The sequence below is a fragment of the Chiloscyllium plagiosum genome, unplaced genomic scaffold, assembly GCF_037043375.1.
Source record: "Chiloscyllium plagiosum isolate Xiang-an unplaced genomic scaffold, Cpla_swu_hap1 HiC_scaffold_5, whole genome shotgun sequence".
NCBI classification, from domain to species: Eukaryota; Metazoa; Chordata; class Chondrichthyes; order Orectolobiformes; family Hemiscylliidae; genus Chiloscyllium; species Chiloscyllium plagiosum.
Window position 1 is genome coordinate 37,759,533 of NW_028270143.1, and position 20,246 is coordinate 37,779,778.

The 20,246-nt window shown below is 40.2% G+C and overlaps 1 protein-coding gene across 3 annotated transcripts in view; it reads left to right on the forward strand.

Annotated features, from left to right (window-relative positions):
* Nucleotides 1-20,246, forward strand: part of agmo (alkylglycerol monooxygenase) — a 367,646-nt gene that overhangs the window by 336,836 nt on the left and 10,564 nt on the right. The window contains exon 13 of one of the 3 annotated variants that reach the window (XM_087987110.1): nucleotides 10,028-11,574. The exons of the other annotated variants lie outside the window; for them this stretch is intronic. Within the exon in view, the coding sequence (XP_087843236.1) occupies nucleotides 10,028-10,096 (69 nt within the window). The 3' untranslated portion in view covers nucleotides 10,097-11,574. Of the gene's footprint in view, nucleotides 1-10,027; nucleotides 11,575-20,246 lie in introns of those variants that run through there. 3 annotated transcript variants of the gene reach the window in all.

Consider the following 20,246-nt stretch of genomic DNA (forward strand, 5'->3'; position numbering starts at 1 on the left):
ATAAAAAGCAAGCAAAAAGCATCTTTCCCTCTGCACCAACTTCACACACTGCCTCCAAATTGCTCAACTATATACTCACTTGGGCTGTGTCTTGCTCGAGATGTGACCTCTCCTTCCTGACAGTGTGAAACTTTCTGACATATTTGCAAGTCAGTTGAGATAGTTCAGTTGTGATATTGGCTTTGCAAAGGGACTCACAAGCCATGGGAACCTGGCTGCATTGTGAAATAATCCAGTGGCAGTTATGTTTTTGAGATGTTGCAGTGCATTCTTTAGTTTGTACATACTGCGGCTAGAGTGTGTTAATTCTAACACGTCAACTGACTGTCTTTGAAATAAACTACTGCTCCTATTGAAGATTCCTTCAATCACTTTACTGATGGCTCATATGATAATGACCAAGCAATAATCAATGGAGTAGATTTTGTCCTGGTATCGTGGATAGAAAACAGCCGAACAGTTGCCAACCCAGTTAGCTGGATGCCGATGTTATAGATTTACTGCGTCTCCTGAGGTGTAGTGGTAGTGTCCCTATAGATGCAATGGCACAGCTTAGCGAAAGACAGTGCTAGCACTAACCTGTACATTTTCAGTGTTACAGCTAAATTTGGCTCACAGGTACTCTTGTCTGCAGCACATTCAGCCACTTCTGTAGGCCATGGAATGAACAAAATTGATTGGAGATGGCATCCATGTTGGATACATTTTGAGAGAAGGCCACATCTACTTACTGATGATGGGCTTATGCCCGAAATGTTGATTCTCCTGCTCATCGGATGCTGCCTGACCTGCTGTGCTTTTCCAGCATCACACTCTCAACTGTGATCTCCAGCATCTGCAGTCCTCACTTTCTCCACGTCTACTTAGCATGTTGGTTGAAACCCTTGTAGTTATTTCAGACTTGTCTCTTACACTACACTTGTGGTGGTTTCTGTACTGCCTTAGGTTGAGAATATCAATTAAGTTACTTTCTACTATTTTTTTCTTGCTTACTCACCATGATTTTTGATTGGATATGGTTGAACCACACTTAATCTTGTGGTTGTGCAATCACTTTAACACAATAGAATGTCACTTTTGTGTGTATTCTGAGTCAATTTCATTTTAATGTATTATTTTTCGCAATGTTTAGCAATTTTGGAATTCATTGAATCGTCTAGACACCCTCTTTTGATATTCTTAAACAGGGTTTATCTGAATGATGAGATGTTAGTGTTTTACATATTATCCTAATCTCATTATGGAACTCTACCATGTTAATGTACTACCCTGAAAGCAATGATCATAATTTCAAAGTGTGGTAAGTACTTGAGCATAAGAAAGCCTATTGATGCAATCCTAATGTTGCATGCATCAAATGCATTCCATCCCAGAACATTTAACTTGGAGACTGCAGTTTCTGTCATGGATAATTTTGGACAACATTACATTCTTATTAAGATTGATTTTCTATTAAATTACATAATGAATCATTGACTGAGCCCAGGGACAAAGAACAGCAAATTGTCTTTGTGTATCTGCTGCTAAAAGAGATTTTTATCTAAGAATAGCATTCTTGGCAAGCTAGTTGTATGTTTATCACAGTTGTCTCTACTAGGTTTGACAACCAACTTAAAAAATATATCTTTCAAATGGATAAAAATAATTCACCATTTGTCTGGGAAATACAAGCATTGCACTCATTGCATTAATCATCTTGACTATCCTGACCAGTTACAATTTCCGATTGTTACATATAGTGGCATTATCAGTGAATGAATCTGTTTACTTATTAGATTTTGGGACGTGGTTCTGTGCAATTCATACTTAATAAGTGGGTGGTTTCTCTGTTGTTATCAGAGAAATGAAGTGCAGATGTAGGCTGTGTATGTGTATGACTGTGAGCAGCCACATGGAACAAAAGTGTTGGAAACGTCCCATTACAAGTAATATATCATCAGTGTGACAAGTCGGATTTAGGGCTATTTTCATTTGAATCGTCAATGCAGCTGTTCAGCAGGCTGTGCAGAAAAAAGATTAACCCCTTCCACTACTGTTTAAGATCTTCCTAAGTGCTCTCAAAGAGATACTAGACTATAATTGTAAAGGGGATGGTGACTTCATCAAGAAGAGTATCAACTGCCTCAGATTATTTTATTGTCATTGCACCATACATTAGCAATGCAAGTGAAGTGCCATTGATAACAGAGCAAGCTTTCAAAAGGAAAAGAGATCTGAAATTAAAGCAAAAAGAGCTGAGAAGCTGAGCACATGTAGCAGCATCTGTCAAGAGAGAAAAACAGTTAATATTTAAAGTCCAATTCTTTGAAACTGAACCAGTACCTGAGAAGATCAAACACATAAGCTTGAAGACCAAAAGAGCTACATCAAAAAGGCGCAGAATCACCCCCACCTCCCCCTCCAAAAGAGACTGAAATTGCTGTACCACTGAAAACGTTTAGAAGGTAATTGTTTTGAGGACCAAACTGAAAGGGTATAAGTTGCTACAATGTCTGCTCTGTTCATGGATGAACTGCAAGTTTCCTGGGCTGACTGCCACATTCCTCATGACAATCGCAGAAAGCCATGTGAATGAAGACAAATCTTTAAGAGTTCCTGGACTCAGTGGGGGTGATAGATAGGAAATTACAGTCAAGGATTGATGTCACAACAGGTTGCATAAATATTCAACCTTCTCCACTTGATCTTAGGTGGCTCACAGAAACAAATCCCAGTTTAAGAGAAGTACACCTGAAAAATTTATCCTGGCACTTACCTTTCAGATGCTAACAAATCTGATGGTTTGTGTTTTTTTGCTTTTTATTTCTGCTTTCCACCATTTGAAGTTTTTTTTTCCTCAGCCTCCTTATTGCTCGACAAGGCAATTATTTTTATTTGAGGACTAACAATGATTGCACAGAAATTAGACTGGGAGTTTTTTCAAGTTTTAATTTTGCCTGAGTAGGAGCTCCTATTCAAGTGTCCACTCTTAATGCATCTTGGCTGGGTATCATAATATCACCAGAGATATATTCCCTTCTTTCTTCCCACAACATTGCATGGGCAAATTGATCAATACTTAAATGTTGCCAACTACAAGTTAGATGCAGAAATATCTACTACAGGCTCAACCAATTTGCCTGAGAAGTACAAAATAGGAATTTTTGGATTAAATCATAGGATCTAGCACCATCTGTGGAGAGAAGTCAGAGTTAGCATTTCAGGTCAAGTGACCCTTCCTCAGAACAAGTTCCTCAGTTCCACAGAAGCGTGGAATGGGACTTGACCTGAAACGTTAACTCTGATTTCTCTCCATAGATGCTGCCAGACCTACTGAGCGTTTCCAGTCATTTCTGTTGTTGATTCTGATTTACAGTTGTTTCAGTTTTAGTTGCCTATAAGGTAAGCATGCACATGCTTCGCATGGCACTTGCAAAATTTGTGTGCTGCATACCAAATAGTCAAGTATCGGACACTTCTATTAAGCACTGATCTCTCTTACTTTCTTCTTTCCTCCCTTCATAAGCAATCAAAATCTAAATTATCAATGATACCATCAGGAAATTAAAACAACAACAACAATACTGACCTTTGACAGTGTGATTCCTAGTTTTATCTGTCTCAAGGCATGATAGTAGATGATATGTCTCACATCCAGTATTGACACACTTGGACAAATGAGATCTTTTTGCTGTTGCTTATATACTTCCATATTTGAAATTAATAGATTGATTATTTTATAAATCAAATACAGTTAAAGAATTTAGACATGTTTCTACAGTGACTGATGTTCATTGTTACCATTCTTAACTTGGCAGATTAAAGACAAAGAAATTAAATTTATTCTGAACCTTCTTACTTTCATCAGAAATATCCCAAGTTTGAAAACCGTTAATTTTTAACTTATAACTTTTGTTCCTTATTTTTCAAGGATGTTAACTATTACCTTTTATTTTATTTCTCTACTTATTCAAAGAAGGTAATGGTTAACTATTTTAAGCTTGTTTCATTTACTACCTTTTATCTAAGGTTTTTATACCTAGGTATCTTTCTACCTAAGATGGCATCATGTGGGGCAACATTATATGCTTTTCACTGTACTTCTGTACTTGAGTGCACATGACAATAAAAATCTAAAGCTAAAAATTGAATTTCCTTGAATACATGTCTGCCATGGTATAGACTTAGCCATTAGATGTTACACAGCTATTCTGTAAACATAGGGCCTACAAACAGTAATGAGAGGGATGTCCAGGAAATTTATTTTGAGGTCTTTGTTGAAAGAAATATGATTTTAACCTTTGGTTGGATGCGTTCCTGGAGGTGTAATCACATTAACTGTCATTTGCAAACATCCTGTCCAATCAAGCAACTTATTTCCCGTCTCCACACTTTAGAGCCAAATGGACTTATGTGATGCAATGAAGACTATTTGGTGAGATCATATCTGTCCTTAAGCTGGGCCAGAGTACATCAGGCAGATTTTAAAAATGCAAGACAGCTCCTGATCATGATTCTCAGTCCCATTTCTGGCACAGATAATTTTCGGGTTACACGGTGTTTGGGCCCTCATTCTGCTGCCTCAACATCGCTGTCATTTTTTAATTAAGATGCTACACAAGAAATATCAGTTGATTTTGACAGATTTATGAATTTATCTAAGAGGATAGTGTAAGTGTTTATTGTAAGTGGTGTTTCAAGTCATATTTGTTATTTTGTCAGATGGATGTGAGAGTGAGAGATGCTAATTGGTTAAGGAATGAAAGTGGGGAGCTTCATACTCATCTCTAGATCTTTGCTGATGTGTTAGTGAACAAAAGTGAATCTCAACATCAATGTGCCTCTGTCTCCATCTAGGAGGGTATCCCCCTCATTCAAGTGAAAGCAGCATCAGTAGGCATTGCCAAGTAGGAAGTAGGATGAAAATCCAGTCATGTGGCTCCATAGCAAGTTCATGTGAGATAGAAAATGGAAGAAAAGCTAACAGTGTGCTGAATAATTAAATCAGAAAGTAACAAAGGCATGAATAAGAGATTCAACAGAAGTTGAGCTGAGGCAGGCACAGTGTCAGCTGATAATCTAGAATTTAATAGTCTGGTTTTTAGATGATGTTGCTGAGGGACTGCCTGCAGAGGAGAATCTGCAGGGAATCTGTGGGTATCAGCGGTAACAGTGAAGGAGCAGTAAGAGAAGAAAAGGAAATTGCAAAGAAACATACAATGTTTAATATCTGTATGAATTTTCTCACTGGGCATTAATTATTTGTAACTCCTGGATACTTGAATCCTGAATAATTAGCAACCCTATTAAAATAATAATTGCCAGATTACCATATAATGTTATGGGAATGTCAATATCCATCTGAAGCACTGGGAAGGAACACTGTTTGACATCTAATGATATCCATGACAATGCAATTGATTTCAGTCAGGCAACATTATGTGATCAATTGCAGAGTTGAATATCCCAGTTACTTCACCATTAATACTGTTGAATCCTTCTTGGATGACTTCTTCATTACAGAGTATCTTGCTTTAATTTTCCTAATACCTCATTTAGGTTGGGTGCCTTTCTGCTTCAACGCACAAGTCCTCCATCTGCTAAGGCTCCATCCCTATTATTTATGGCACAGTAAGGTCTCAGTGTCCTCGCACTAGCAAACCTGGAATCTTCTCTAGCATTCCCCTGGTAGAGTGGCCCTACAAAAATGTTAAGATTTAATTCCTTTTATTTAAAGTATAGGTTTTAAAGTTGATGATGTAAAAATTTGCGGGATCTGTGATAAAACAAAGATGACCAAAATCATCTGATTTCTTTTGCTGCATACTGATGTCAAGGATGTTTTCTGTCTTGAAAGCATTGTGTTATTTTTGATGGCTCTCAACATGCAGGTTCTGATACACGTGTTAATATTTACCCCACCCCAAAAGAATTGAAAAACCTTAGATTGGAGAGTCTCTCATTTAATCTGGAGAGTTTTAATAGATATGTTCAATCTGGAATGATTCACTTTGAAAACCTGATGTAGCAAGATCACTCCACTGCCAGAAAGATATGATCTGAAAATATATGGGAAAGTGGAATTGCTTAAAAACAGAAAACCTGACCTAATTTACAGGAATGCACTTACTTCAAGTCTGAGGTGGCGAGTATGGGGTGAGATGAATAATTAGTTCCTGAGAAGCCTTATGCTGGTTATAATATTTAAACAAGCCTGTATGCATCAAATTTTATTATCAATCGGGAAATAACAACTGTGGATGAGAAACAGGGTGAAAGATCATGCTATTAAATTAACCAGATTGTTGCCTTCCCAGAATATCAGAGTCTACCAGTTCCTGACAAATATCCCATCCCCTCCCTGCATTGCTTAATTTTGAGCCCAAAATACATTTCCTGCCTCATAAGCCTTTGTGCCATTTAATTCTGATTCCGACTTCCATTTAAATCAGCAATAAAAATTAGGTTAAATGCTTTCTGAACAAAAGGCGAAGGGTTTGATACACCTTCAGAGCACGGCGAGAACTTGCCTTTTTGGGAAATGCAAATAAACTTTTGTCTTATTTTGTTTGAATGTATTTTCCTTTGTGTTGCTATTTCAAAATTCCTTTCAAAGAGTAGTCTGTTATTTATTACTGTAATTACAAGCAGTAGTTATGAGTTGAATGGCTTTGAAACAGATGTTTGTTTTAACCATCATATATTAATTTAGGTGTTAACCAATGTTGACGGTTTTCCAGGCTGACAGCTCTGTTACCCATGCACAGCTTTTTAAAAATGTTGAATTTAACTGATTCTAACTATTAACAAATGCAGTGCTGCACAAATGTTCCACGTGGTTTCTTTACAAATTAAGTTTACAGGCTACATTTTAATTTTTATGATCGAGTAAAACAGATGGTTGCAGGTTTCTCCAGTGCTATGACCAGCCACTTTGATCTTTATTCCAAGTATCTGGATATTTATGAGAAGTCTGGGGCACAGAAACAGATGAAATCACAGAATGTGATTGAAGCTAAATTTTCAAAAACACAAACATGAATATTCATGTTATGTGTACCATTTTCACTCCATCCATTAATACCTCATGAACATTTCCAATCATATTTTCTTCTTGTTACTAGTTAATACCTTATGGATATTAACTAGGCCTGGGTAAAATGTTGATCGTTTTGGCCATTTTCATGGTGTTTCTAATAAATATTCCTTTTTGGCTGTCCATACCGGCTGTGTTGAATCTTTGATGGAAACATATTTTCTAAAGAGACCAAATTGAAGAATGCAAGGAAGTTTTGCACTAGATTAGTTCATTTTGTCTTTTTTATTTGTGTTATTGACTACACATGGATAATGAGGTTCATTTGTGGTGGTTATGAAGTCAAGGCCATTATTAATATCACAATTAAATTCCAGAAGTAAATTTGTGGTTTTCAGAAATTATGACTAAATTGAGCACCTGGTATGAATTGATCTTCAGCTAAATTTGCCCCTACATTTAGTGTTTGCAACAACTGCAAAGAAAAGACTTCCATTTCTATCGCAACCTTCATGACTTTTGCATGTCCTAAACTGTTTTACAGCCAGGGAAATACATTTGAACTGGAGACCACTGTTGTCCTGTCAGAAACATGGCTGCCATTTGGAGTACAGGTTGCTCAATTCAATTTGTGAATTGAATTCATAAAATTCATAAAGGCCCATTGTTCCTGCTGTACCACAGTCTCAACATATGTTTTATCCATTTACAAGGGAACACTAGCTGAGGTGCTTTCCTTGTAGTTTTTATTTTTACAGTATCACTTCTCATTGGTCTGCAACCAAGGCTGAAGGGTTTTATGTACCCTTTTACAATGGAGACATATACCAGCACCTGTTAGACTTACATGGCTCCTTAGATATCATCTCAAATTGAGAGCTGACACTACAGACTTTCTAGACTGAGACACAAACCCAAATCTTCTGAATTGGAGGTGGGAATACTTCCTCTGAACTGATGTCTAGTCTGGATGTTGGATGACAGCCTATTATTTTGAGACAATTTCCTAGTGGTCTCTTGCTGGACCAGTCTGGAATGGGGCTTAAATCTTTCAGCTTTGGGCTCAAAATTATACTATTCCCAACAGTTCAATTCCATGTCAAAGGTTTGGCAATTATCAATAGTCTTTATAATTCCACTTATGAGTGCCACTTTGGACAGGAGGACATTTGGAGTGGGCTGTCATTGTCAACTTCAACTTGACTACTCTCAAGAATGAACGTTTCTCAACATAGCCCCTGGCCAAACAGTGGAGCTGGTGATAGGTGAAGATCCCAAATTTTGGCTTTTCCAAGGCTATTTCATCGAGCCACAGTATTGTCAAGTAACTTCCGGTTCCTCATAACAGGTCAGGAAGTGTCAGCAGGATGACATGGCAATTCTGTCAAAAGGAGGATTTCAATTGAAAGGGACCACAGGTCAGAAAGGCTTTACAGGATACAGCCGTCACAGGAATGGAGAGACAACCGGGAAATCTCTGGACATCTGGCTCCTGTTTGGAGGTCTTTCTTATCTGTGATGCTGCAGAGATGTGAGCAAAAGAGGAAGGTGCAGCCCCTCTTATCAAACAGGAAGTTAGAAATGGGATGTTTCCCCAACTTGAAGTCAGTGCACCAAGGTAATCCAGAACCTCAGTAAGATATGTCTCATGAATGGTATGACATTTACCCACAATCCACATGATTGGAATCTCTCAGCATTTTCCTTTGTATTGATTTCTCTCCAAGCATTTCACATCCCTGTCTGAATAATCAATACTTGTCCTTGTCGCACTGCTCATTTACATCTGTGCCTCACAAACACTATCCAAATATGTGGCACTTCTCCATTATTTTTCAGTTGATAGCTTAACTTCAACAAGTGTCAGACCATTTGATCACGTTATAGGCCATGTGCTCCTGTTCCACTGGGAAGGTAGTCTTGTTCCAGGGGATTTTGGCAACAGGCTGCTGTGAAAACCTGATTCTCTTGAGACCTTGTGGTTCACACAAGAGCTGATTCTATACCTGTAGATTCTGTGTTGGAATTTTCAGTGCTTCGAGTTGGCTCATTGTGGCTACCTCTTCTGCCCTGCGAAGGGGTAACCTGGATGAGGGAAAGGCAGCTGGTGAACCTGCTGGAATTCCTCCAGCTGGTGTGGTTGGCACTGGTGTTTCTCTTATCCCTCAGAGGTGCAAAGTGGAACTGCTGCTGTGGGTGGCACTGGAGATGTGCCGCTCAAGATGAGTGAAGTCAGGTCGAGTTTCTTCCAAAAGGTTGGCCATCTTCTATTAAGCAGTATATTAGTCAGGGAAGAAGTGCCTTGGACAATAACCTCTCAACTGATCATAGAAAGAGCACTTCAGTGTCGCTGTTCAAATCATTTTTAATTCACTTGTTTCACTAAAGAACCTTTTCCTGTGTGCCCTCATCTTGGTGACACGACCGAGTTGCTGAAAGGTTGAGAAACAGGTGCCCTGGCTGGGAAATCCATAATTCCCTGTTAAAACAGCAATGATTGATGTAATCTAATATATATATATGACGCTGCTTAGAGGCTTGTTGCTCGCCTTCAATCCCACCCAGGTAAAGCTGGAACAGGGTAAAATTGTGTCACCGTTTCAGCCTAAACTCATTTTCAGGGGATATATCTACATGCGTTCACCTAAACCTGCCTCTTGTTACTTCGGGAAATTGTACTCGTACATGTTGCGTTGTCAAGAGATAATATTGACAATAGGCACCCAACATATATGGTTATTATGAATAGGTTTCACAGAAGTGTGTAATGTCTATGAATATATCATACCTGTTGACACAAATGGGAGAGTTATGGGTTACCTGGAAGATCTAATGCAGTGGCCACACTTCAAAGACAACAGGCTTACTGTGCAGAAACTCACAACAGACCTTCATAGTTGCCAAAAAGCTAACATTAACCCACATAATCTGAGGCTAATGGTTGCAAATGAAATAAATGTTTATATTTGATACAGCTCATGTTCTTTTCTGTGATTTTTTTTTAACAAACAGACCATGGGCAAAGTTCCTCAATTCATTCAGCTTCCAAGCTTTTCCACAAGGCAAAAGTCAGGAGTGTGATGGAATATTCCCCACTTGCCTGGATGGGTACAGCTCCAACAACATCCAAGGAAGTTGACACCATCCAGGGCAAAGTAGCCTGCCTGAATGACACCACATCCACTCCCTCTACCATTGAAACTCAGTAGCTGCAGTGTGTATAAGATGCAATGCAGAAATTTGCCAAAGATCCTTAGATAGCACCTTCCAAATCCATGACCACTTTCATCTAGAAGGACAAGGGCAGCAGATCTTAGGGAAGGAACACTATCACTTGAAAGATTCCCTCCAAGCCACTCACAATACTGACTTTAAAATATATCGCTGTTCTTTCCCTGTCACTGGGTCAAAATCCTGGAATTCCCTCCCTGACGGTATTGTGGGTCAATCTACAGCACATGGATTGTAGTAATTCCAGAAGAGCAACTCACATTGCTTTCTCAAGGGCAACCACGGACAGGCAATAAATGTTGGCCAGCCAGCAATGCCCATGTCCCAAAATTATAAAAAAAACTCCTTTTGAGAACCAAATGTTCAGTTTTCTGGAGTCTGCTTCCCTTCCATGTTGAATTGAGAACATTTTATCTGGCAGTGCATAAAATTGGGGATGTTTCCTTTTCCTGTGGTTGTCAATCATTTTTAACTCTCAGACTTTGGATTCAACATGATCTAGGCTTATTATATTTATATTGGAATGGATGCAGTGTCCATTGAACTCTGTATTCCACATGGTGCACTTTTTACAAGCATAATAGCTGACATACTCTGCTATTTCTTTTGCAAGCTTGAAGTCCTGTTGAAACCAACATACTTGATAGACCACTTTTAAGAAGCAAATAATGGAAACAGCATTACCATTAATGTGTTTCAGCATATAGTTTGTCATTACTACTATTAAAAATAAGCAAGGGAAGGTGATTCACATAAATTCAGTGATCAAGCAGCATTCTTGAATAACATGAGCTTCTAGCTGGTGACAGTCTCTTCACCTTATTGAAGCCCTCTATATATTCTGTCTCCCAAGGCTTACCAAGCTTCTTTCTCATGGAAGAATAGTAGCATTCTAAGTTTACACATGTTGATGATTGATTCTAATAGAAAATGCTCCATTGTCATAATGACATGCTTGCATCAACCAACTGAATTAGGTGGGACAGTAATTTTAGCCAAGTTTGTGAAAAAATAGTGCATGAAAAGAAGTTCCAGGGAAATGCCAATGCAACATATACAATATATTTAGTTAACTTTCATGACAAGCATAGAATATAGTTTACATCATTAATAAGGGTGCTGAATGCTTGGTAGACTAAGTTAATTGAATTTTTTTAAATTATTACATTCGTTAAATTGGTAAGATTGCTAAATGTGGTATTACCATATTCTGCTATTTTCATTTTGCTTGGGGTTTTACAATGCTCCTAACCAAGAATGTATCTTCTATTTTATATTTATCTTCTCAAAATGCTTATGACTAAAATAAATAAAAGTTTTATTCTGTGTTCTGTTGCATTCTTTACGGATACATTTCCAAAAAATGAATTCTGGTGTTTTGAATGCTAGGAATTCCATGAGATTGTACTTGTACTCCAGTTGATGCCACAAAGACATGAGTTCACACACTTAATTGATGCTAAAAGTGTTACAAAGATCTGTTCATTTTATTGTAATTAAAGTAAATTCAGGATAGATATTTAAACGGTTGAAATTATGTTAATAAAAACACTGGCCAGTGTGAAATTGAGATATCCTAACTAATCAACTCTTAGCTACCAGGTGCCATGTCAGCCTATCTCAACTTGAGTGGCCCAGCTTTGATGTGCCAAACTTGACAAACCCCCCACCGAAAATGATGATCTTCCTTGTCTCACTGTTGAAATACTGTGCAGTCACTTCCACAAACTAAAGCCTGATCTGCCTTGTGCTCTGACAATCCTACGTCTCTGGGGCATCAGGGGAAAGTAAATGGACAACACTCTTTTCAAAGTTACCATCAGCAGTGCTTTCTTGTTAAAATGAGCAAGAGTTGACTTTAAAATCTTTTTTTCCACCCATGCAAAAAATTCACAAATGCCAGTCACCTGAGTGATTCTGCACGTATAATATAAATTTTTTAAAAATGCTTAAAATTAAAAGAAAATTTTGCATTCTTATATTGTATTGCACAATGATTGTGGCTGCTAGTTCCTATTTTAATAGAATCTTTGCCAAGTCAAACAGACCCTGGTGAGGGTAGATTGTCGTTAATGAGGAATGTGTAACTACAGGGTGACTATTGTTGCACAGAGATCATGCAGGTAAGCTGAACATCAATGCTGCAATATACTCCAGTAGATGAAAGGTGATGGGAACTCCATTCCTCTGCTCCCCCCATATCTTTAGATCAACAATGAGGATGTTTAGTGTATTTGGACAATAACAATCTGATCCTGAGTACCAAAATATACATTGAGTTGGAGGAAGGTGATTGAATTAAAAACTTGAATGTTCTTTCTCTTTTAACTATTTTTAGGTTCTCCCTGATAAACCTCTTGTAGATCACTATGTCTATGGAAGTTTGAGTTATAAGCCTCATCACTAGATGACCTTTGAGCATCTCTCTATAAAAGAGTTGGATATGCAAAATGAAAGGAAATTAAAGCAATGGAAACTGAAAGCTGATAAATCTCGTCTCTTCCTGATGTGCATCTTTAACTGCTGTGGCAAAGCTTATGTTATCCCTCATAACTGAATCCTTGATAATTTGCTGGCAAATGTGATCCTTTGCCAGACACGATCAGTTTGGGATACTGAATAAACTGAAAATTGGTATCATTGTGTCGGTGATGGTTGCACACATGTTGCTAAGTTGTCAAACAGTGGGAAATTTAGATAAGTAATCCTTCACAAGGATACAGTCTCCCCATGCAATCTGAATGGATCTGTTGCTACTATTGGTCAAGGGGTGGATGGAACATTGTGTGGGTTTAGAGGCTCCCTCTCCTTTCCAGAGTTAATAAGTTTTGGCATGCTGCACGCGTGTTCATGAGTCATTGAATAGCAGTCCCGTACAGTACAAGGATTCATGTGCTAGCCTGTGCTTTTTAAACCCATGTGTTACGGGAATACCATGGACATTAAACTCTGACATGATGCTTTTAATATTGGAACTTGCCTTAAAAATGACTTCTTGTGATAGACCAAGTTCTTTTCTGTATGGCCAAAATGGACAAATATTCTTGAGTACTTTCTTGATACTGTCAAGCCATCCCTGGATAATGGTCCTTTGTTACTCATGTAGCTGCTGTTTGCAGCTAGCCAACTATGAAATGATGCTAAATGATTCACAAAGTATTTTTATACACTTGAATATAATGACAAAGGCAGAGAATGGTAAGCAATCTCTTGCTGAACCATTTTACTGTATAGGGTGCTACTACCTAATTGAAAAAGTTGGGTGCCTGTGGTTTCCCTCATTCCTCCCCCATCTACAGAAAGGCCTATGACCAGAACGGGTAGTTGAAAGGCAGTGAGCAAAAACACATCCAGGCGTCTGCATTCTCTCAGGAACACAGCTGCTTTTTGAGGAAATGCTGTTTCTTCCCATCAGCCCAATAACTTGGAAAGTAAAGGGTCTGGTTTGGCACAGCTTGCTGTGCAGGATAGCTCAAACCGTTTGAGACAAACCATTCAGATGATCCCATTCCTGACAAACAGTGAGCAGGTTCCCTCTAGGACAAAAGAGGCCTTACTGACCCACAAGAATGCTTCTCCAGAGGGATTTATGTTTATCCTATGAACCACATCAAAAAGCTCTACTGTATAAAATAATTTGTCTGTTAAATATTGTTGGAATATATTTAATTTGTCTGATATGACTAACTTGTTTTTTGCGCATGATTGGCTGATTATTATGCATATACAGTACATGCACTGAATATATTCTAAATATATCTGATGTTTATCAAAGCTACCCAAAGGGTAATTGCTCCAATAAGCAGTTTCAGGTCATTTGACCTTCACATCAGCCATAGTATAATTGCCCTGCCCATTTTACCCTCATCCGAGTTTAAGGCAACATTTAAATAAAAAGCTAATGAATTATCTGAAATATTTTAATACTTTGAACCATTTCCTGTTATCTGAGCCAACAGGACTGTTAGCTGACTGTTAATTTTGTTGACATTTGTACGTAAATGTGTTGGAGCTGAAGTCATTAGCACACACACTGGGTTGGGTGTTTGTGTTTAAGTTACAAACCTCTAGGATTGCCCTCTAATGTCTCCAGGGATGTAACAGTGGCTCTGAAAGTGCTGGCAATCTTGAACTTCTTTGCCTCTGGATAATCTCAAGGTGTGGTAGAAAATTTAGTGGCATGAAGCAAATGGCCACCCCTCATGGCATCAGATGTGTAACAGGTGACCTGTATGAGAAGGCACAGAGCAGGTTGGGTTCCAGACTGATGGGACCACTCAGACCCAGAGTACCATGACCTTTAACTTCATGACAGGATACCTTCAAATGTGGCGTGATTTCCTGTAGCCATCTGGCCATGAAGGGCCCAGCAGAGAAGTCATTTGCATTTATTAATAGGAAGGAATTTAATTCTGTCATTGGCTACTTTGTAAACAACTTGTAATGTCCCATGACAACTTTGAGGTGAGGCAGTTGTCGTTGCAGCAGTTGTTTGTGTGATCAGAGAGACTGTGTGGATGATTGTGAGAAGATGAGGATTGTTCATGAATGAAATCACTGTTGATAATGTGCATAACCCCCACAATGGAGGTTGAGAGCCAACGCAACCACTATCATCTCAAAACATGAGACACCATTGAGAAAGTGACCAGGCTCCTAAAGGCACAATTTTTGTGACTTGACCAGTTGAGCAGTGTAGTCCAGCCCTATCCCACAAGAATTTCTATTGTGGTGATGGTGTCCTGCACTGTGCACAGCTGGGCTGGCCAGAAAGTATTGGAGGAGTCATGAATGGTTCCGAACATCCTGCAATCTTCAGCAAACATCCCACTCTGACCTTGTTAATGGTCATTGATGAAGCAGCTAAGATGGTTGGGCTTAGGACACTATCCTAAAGAACACGCTATCAGATATCCTAGAGTTGAGGTGACTGATCTCCAATAACTACAACCATTTTCCTATGTGTCAGGTATGAGTCCAAACTGTGTAAATCCATCCTGATTCCAAATTACTCAGCTTTTGCTCTTTCCCGTTGATGCCGTACTCTGTCAAATACAGCTTTGATCGTAAGGATTTAAATTCTTCCGTCCATGTTTGAACCAAAAGTATAATGAGATCAAAAGCTGGGTGGCCCTGGAAGAACCCAAACGAAGCGTGAGTTAAAAGGTTATATTTGAGGAAGTATTGCTTGATGACCTTTTCCACCACTTTATTAGTGAAGTGGTAATTGGCTGGGGCAGGTTACATGTACCCTTTTTTTGTTTAAAGGACATACCTGGACAATTGTCCACAACATAGATTAGATTCCTTACAGTATGGAAACAAGCCCTTCAGCCCAACAAGTCCACACCAACCCTCCGAAGAATAACCCAGCAACACACCCATTCCCCTGCCCTATATTTACCCCTGACTAATGCACCTAACACTATGGGCAATTTATCATGGCCTGTTCACCTGACCTGCACATCTTTGGATTGTGGGAGAAAACCGGAGCACCCGAAGGAAACCCACACAGCCACTAGGAGAATGTGCAAATTCCACACAGACAGTCACCCAAGGTGGGAATCAAACCCAGGTCCCCGGTGCTGTGAAGTAGCAGTGCTAACCACTGAACTACTGTGCCACCCAGATGTCTGTGTTGTAACTGTACTGGAACAGTTTGACCCTTGGTGTACCAAGTAATGGGTCACAGGTCTTCAGTACTATTGCCAGAATATTGTTAGGGCCCATAGTTGTTGCAGTATCTATTGCCTTCAGCTGTTTCGTGATATCACACGGACCAGCATCTGTGATGCTGGGGATCTCAGAGGAGGCCAAACTGGATCATCCACTCGGCCTTTCTGGCTAGTATTGCTGTGAATGCTTCACCTTGTCTTTTGCACTGATGTACTGAGCTCCCCAATCATTGAGGATGGAGATACTTTTGGAGTCTTCTCCTCCAGTGAGCTGTTTAATTGTCCGCAACCATTCATAACTGGACGCAGAGCTTAATTCCAATGCATTGTCTGTAGGATCATTTTACCCTGTCTATTACTTGCTATGTGTATTGTTTGGCACAGATGGGAAGTAGTTGTGTGTTAAAACTTCACCAGACTGACACCTCATTGTCAGGTATGCCTGGTAATTGGAGGAGGAGGAAGGCAATGTGGAGCCCAATTATCCTGCTGTGCAAATTCTTCGAGTGGGCTCTCCAAACAGTCAGAGAAAATTCTGGCCATGTGAATCCGAACACGTTTCTCCTAAGGACAACACAATCCTTGCTTGCGTTTGGCTCAGTGCCACACACTTCCCACAAGGAGTGGCCATGTCTGACATGTCTGCACACAGCCAACATCTGCTGTTCCTCTGCAATGCCTGGAAAATGCGTCACCACTGGCCACAGAGTGAGGCCAATCACCCAGCATTGTCCTATGCACCCATTGCATTGTTCTGGTACCTCAAAGAACACAAAATAAATCTGGGCATCACTGTAAACCATCTCATTATATTTTGGGTAAATCTCTGAACAGGAAGCATAATAAATCACCTGAGTCAACCTACTGGCACACCACCATTGGTACACACTTGTTGCTATGGGATTCACTTCCTGAGACAAGTGTAGAAGCTGCTGCTTGCTGGTGTCAGTGAGGTTGAGATGCCTACAGTGCCATCCTTGGGACTGCAGTGTCAATGAGGGTTACCTGAGCTGTTACCTGCTCCAAGGAAAACAGTCCCAGCCTGTTCAGCCTCTCCCTAAAGCTCAAATCTTCCATCTGTTTTGCCTGGAGCGTCGGAGGCTGAGGGGTGACCTTATAGAGGTTTACAAAATTATGAGGGGCATGGATAGGATAAATAGCCAAAGTCTTTTCCCTGGGATCGGGGAGTCCAGAACTAGAGGGCATAGGTTTAGGGTGAGAGGGGAAAGATATAAAAGAGACATGCAGGGCAACTTCTTCACACAGAGGGTGGAACGGGTATGGAATGAGCTGCCAGAGGAAGTGGTGGAGGCTGGTACAATTGCAACATTTAAGAGGCATTTGGATGGGTATATGTATAGGAAGGGTTTGGAGGGTTATGGTGGGACTAGATTGGGTTGGGATATCTGGTTGGCATGGACGGGTTGGACCAAAGGGTCTGTTTCCATGCTGGACATCTCTATGACTCGATGACTTTAAGTCCTGCTTAGGGAGTTCAGAGCTTCTAAACTACTAATTTATTTCAGCAAATCAGATCTCTGAGGACACTCTGAAGCTGAGGTCAAGGCCATTATTTAAACAGATTGTAAACAAGTAAAACATCTCTCTTCACCGAACTACTGAAATGACACACATTTAGGGTTGGGAAGACAGCGTGCAGCTGCACATAATGTTTTAGATTGCAGTAGATTTTCCTTATCTCTTAGATAACAGAGATTAAAAAGAATCAGAAGGCTTTAAAATATACTTTGTGTAGTTTTTAAGTCATCTTCCATAGTCTTCAGACCTTTTGCACCTTTAAGTTGAATGGTATAGACAAAAGAAAATGGCTGCCATCAGCCTTTTAGTTTGAAACTCGCCCTGTCCTGAAGCCTGATTGATGTTGGACTTGACAAAAAACTGGCCCTTGTTCAATCACATTTAAGCTCTGAATTTGAAGACGGTAGAGAGGAGTCAGGTGCTGCAATGAATCTTGGCAAATAACTTGCAAGCCACATCTGCACGTTCGCAGTCAGTTGCTTGCCCAAAGTGAACAGAGAGTGCCTGTGACTGACAGGGGACAGCAGAGTGCCAAGTAGCAGTGGGAAAACAGACACGTTGCAGTTCAAGGAGGTTGAGAATGATGAGAAATGGGAGCAGCGCAGGTCAATCGATAGTCAGCAGTTGATGGAAATTTGTTGTGGGCAATTGGTCAGACATGACCAACAAGAAAGAATGTACTACATTAACATTACCGCAATCTATGTCACTATAGTATGTTGCCAACATCCCAGTCAAAAGAGAATAAAGAGAAAGGATTCTTAGGTCCTCATGTACCCTTCCAAGCACAGATATTTCCACTGGGGACTGTAAATCGGTGATTATATTACTTACAGTGTGGAAACAGGCCCTTCGGCCCAACAAGTCCACACCGACCCACCGAAGCGTAACCTACCCAGACCCATTCTCCTACATTTACCCCTTCACCTAACACTACGGGCAATTCAGCGTGGCCAATTCACCTAACCTGCACATTTTTGGACTGTGGGAGGAAACCGGAACACCCGGAGGAAACCCACACAGACACTGGGAGAATGTGCAAACTCCACACAGAGAGTCGCCTGAGGCGGGAATTGAACCCGGGTCTCTGGCGCTGTGAGGCAGCAGTGCTAACCACTAAGTGAACCACTAGGTGATATGATTGTGTAGTCGAGACTGCCTCTATATCAGATGCCAATGGAGAGATGAGGAGAAACTACATGAGACAAATGCGGAGTTTTGGAAATTTCTGATTCTGGCTAGTCACAGTCCATAGGCAGGCTATCAGCCCTCCCTGATATCTCTTTCTCTGCTTCTGGAAAGCTCCAGGCCAAGGAAACTGCCTGATGTTTCTGGCTCAGTCTGCTCTTGTGCAAAGCTATTCCAGTAGAAAAGCCCCTGCAAAGTGCCAAAGGTTCCAATGGGAGCAGGTTTCATCTCCCAGGCCAAATAGTTGGGGTTGATATTTTGTTCATTTCAGATCTTCAGCATCTGCAGTACATTGCTTTGAGTTCTAAGAGCAACCTTTTCAACAAAGAAAAGTTCAAGTGGGACAAATCGGCAGATAACAAATGCAAGTCTTCTTTGGGGTTAGGCTGCTTGAGTTCAGGAGCATAGTAGACTTGACTTCTTCAGACTTTCTGCCATCTCTCATCTATGTTCAATAGGGAAAAGTAGTTTCCACTAGAATTTCCACCTCGTCTGTAATAAATTCTTTCATGGTTTGTGGGTGTCCATGGTTAGATCAGCAATTGTTACCCTAGAGGAGGTGGTAGTGAGCTGCCTTCTTGAACCACTGCAGTCCTTGTTGTATAGTTGTACTCACCATGCTGTTATGGAGGGATGGACTTTGACCCACTGACTGTGAAAGAAAAATGACACAGTTCCAAGCCAGGATGGTGAGTGATTTGGAGGGGAACTTGCTGGTGGTGGTTTTCCTACGCATCTGCTGCCCTCGTCTTTTGAGATGAGATGGAGGTCTCAGGTTTGGGAGGTACTTTCGGAGGTGCCTTGCTGAGTTATTGCAGTGTATCTGGTTCACACTGCTGCTAGTTGGTGGAGTGAGTGAATGTTGGAGGTGGTGGGTGAAGTACTGTCCAAGTGGGCTGCATGATGATTCCTGATCTCACCCAGAGAAGTGTGATTGGTGTGGCTGCCTCTAGGTTAGAAAAGGGGAAACATCACCCATGATTGCAACTCTAATTCAAATCAAAAGAAGGTTGCTTGAGTTTGTTTTACTTCATCTTTCCGGGTTCTTCTGCAGTAACCCCATTAAGTTGAGATTTTAAAAAAAGATTCAAGTTTTAGCAGCTCTGTTGTATTTCTAGATATTTTCTTATCAACCTGTTGTGACACTCCTCTGAAGCTGGTGAGACTTGAACCAAGGCTTCATAGTTCAGAAATGAAGAGCATAACAGCTCTCCACCATACTTTTAGCTTGAGGTCTGCTCTGTGGCTTAATTGCCTTGTGTGAAAGACAACCTTATAGTAATCTGAAATTTCCTTTTTTACTAATTTGAACTGTTGTCCTCAATGGTATCAAACTACTTGTATTTTGTTGGAGCTGCACTCATCCAGGCAAGTGGGAAGTATTCCATTACCCTCATGACCTGTGTCTTGTAGATGGCTTTGAAGTTAGCCGTTGCGGAATTTCCAGCCTCTGACCTGCTCTTTTGGTCACGGTTTATATATGGCTGGTCCAGTTAAGTTTCTGATCAGTAGTGACCCTTGGGAAGTTGATGTCAGGAAATTCAATGATGGTAATACAATTGGTTATCGTGGGGAGGTAGTTAGATTTCTCTTGTTGG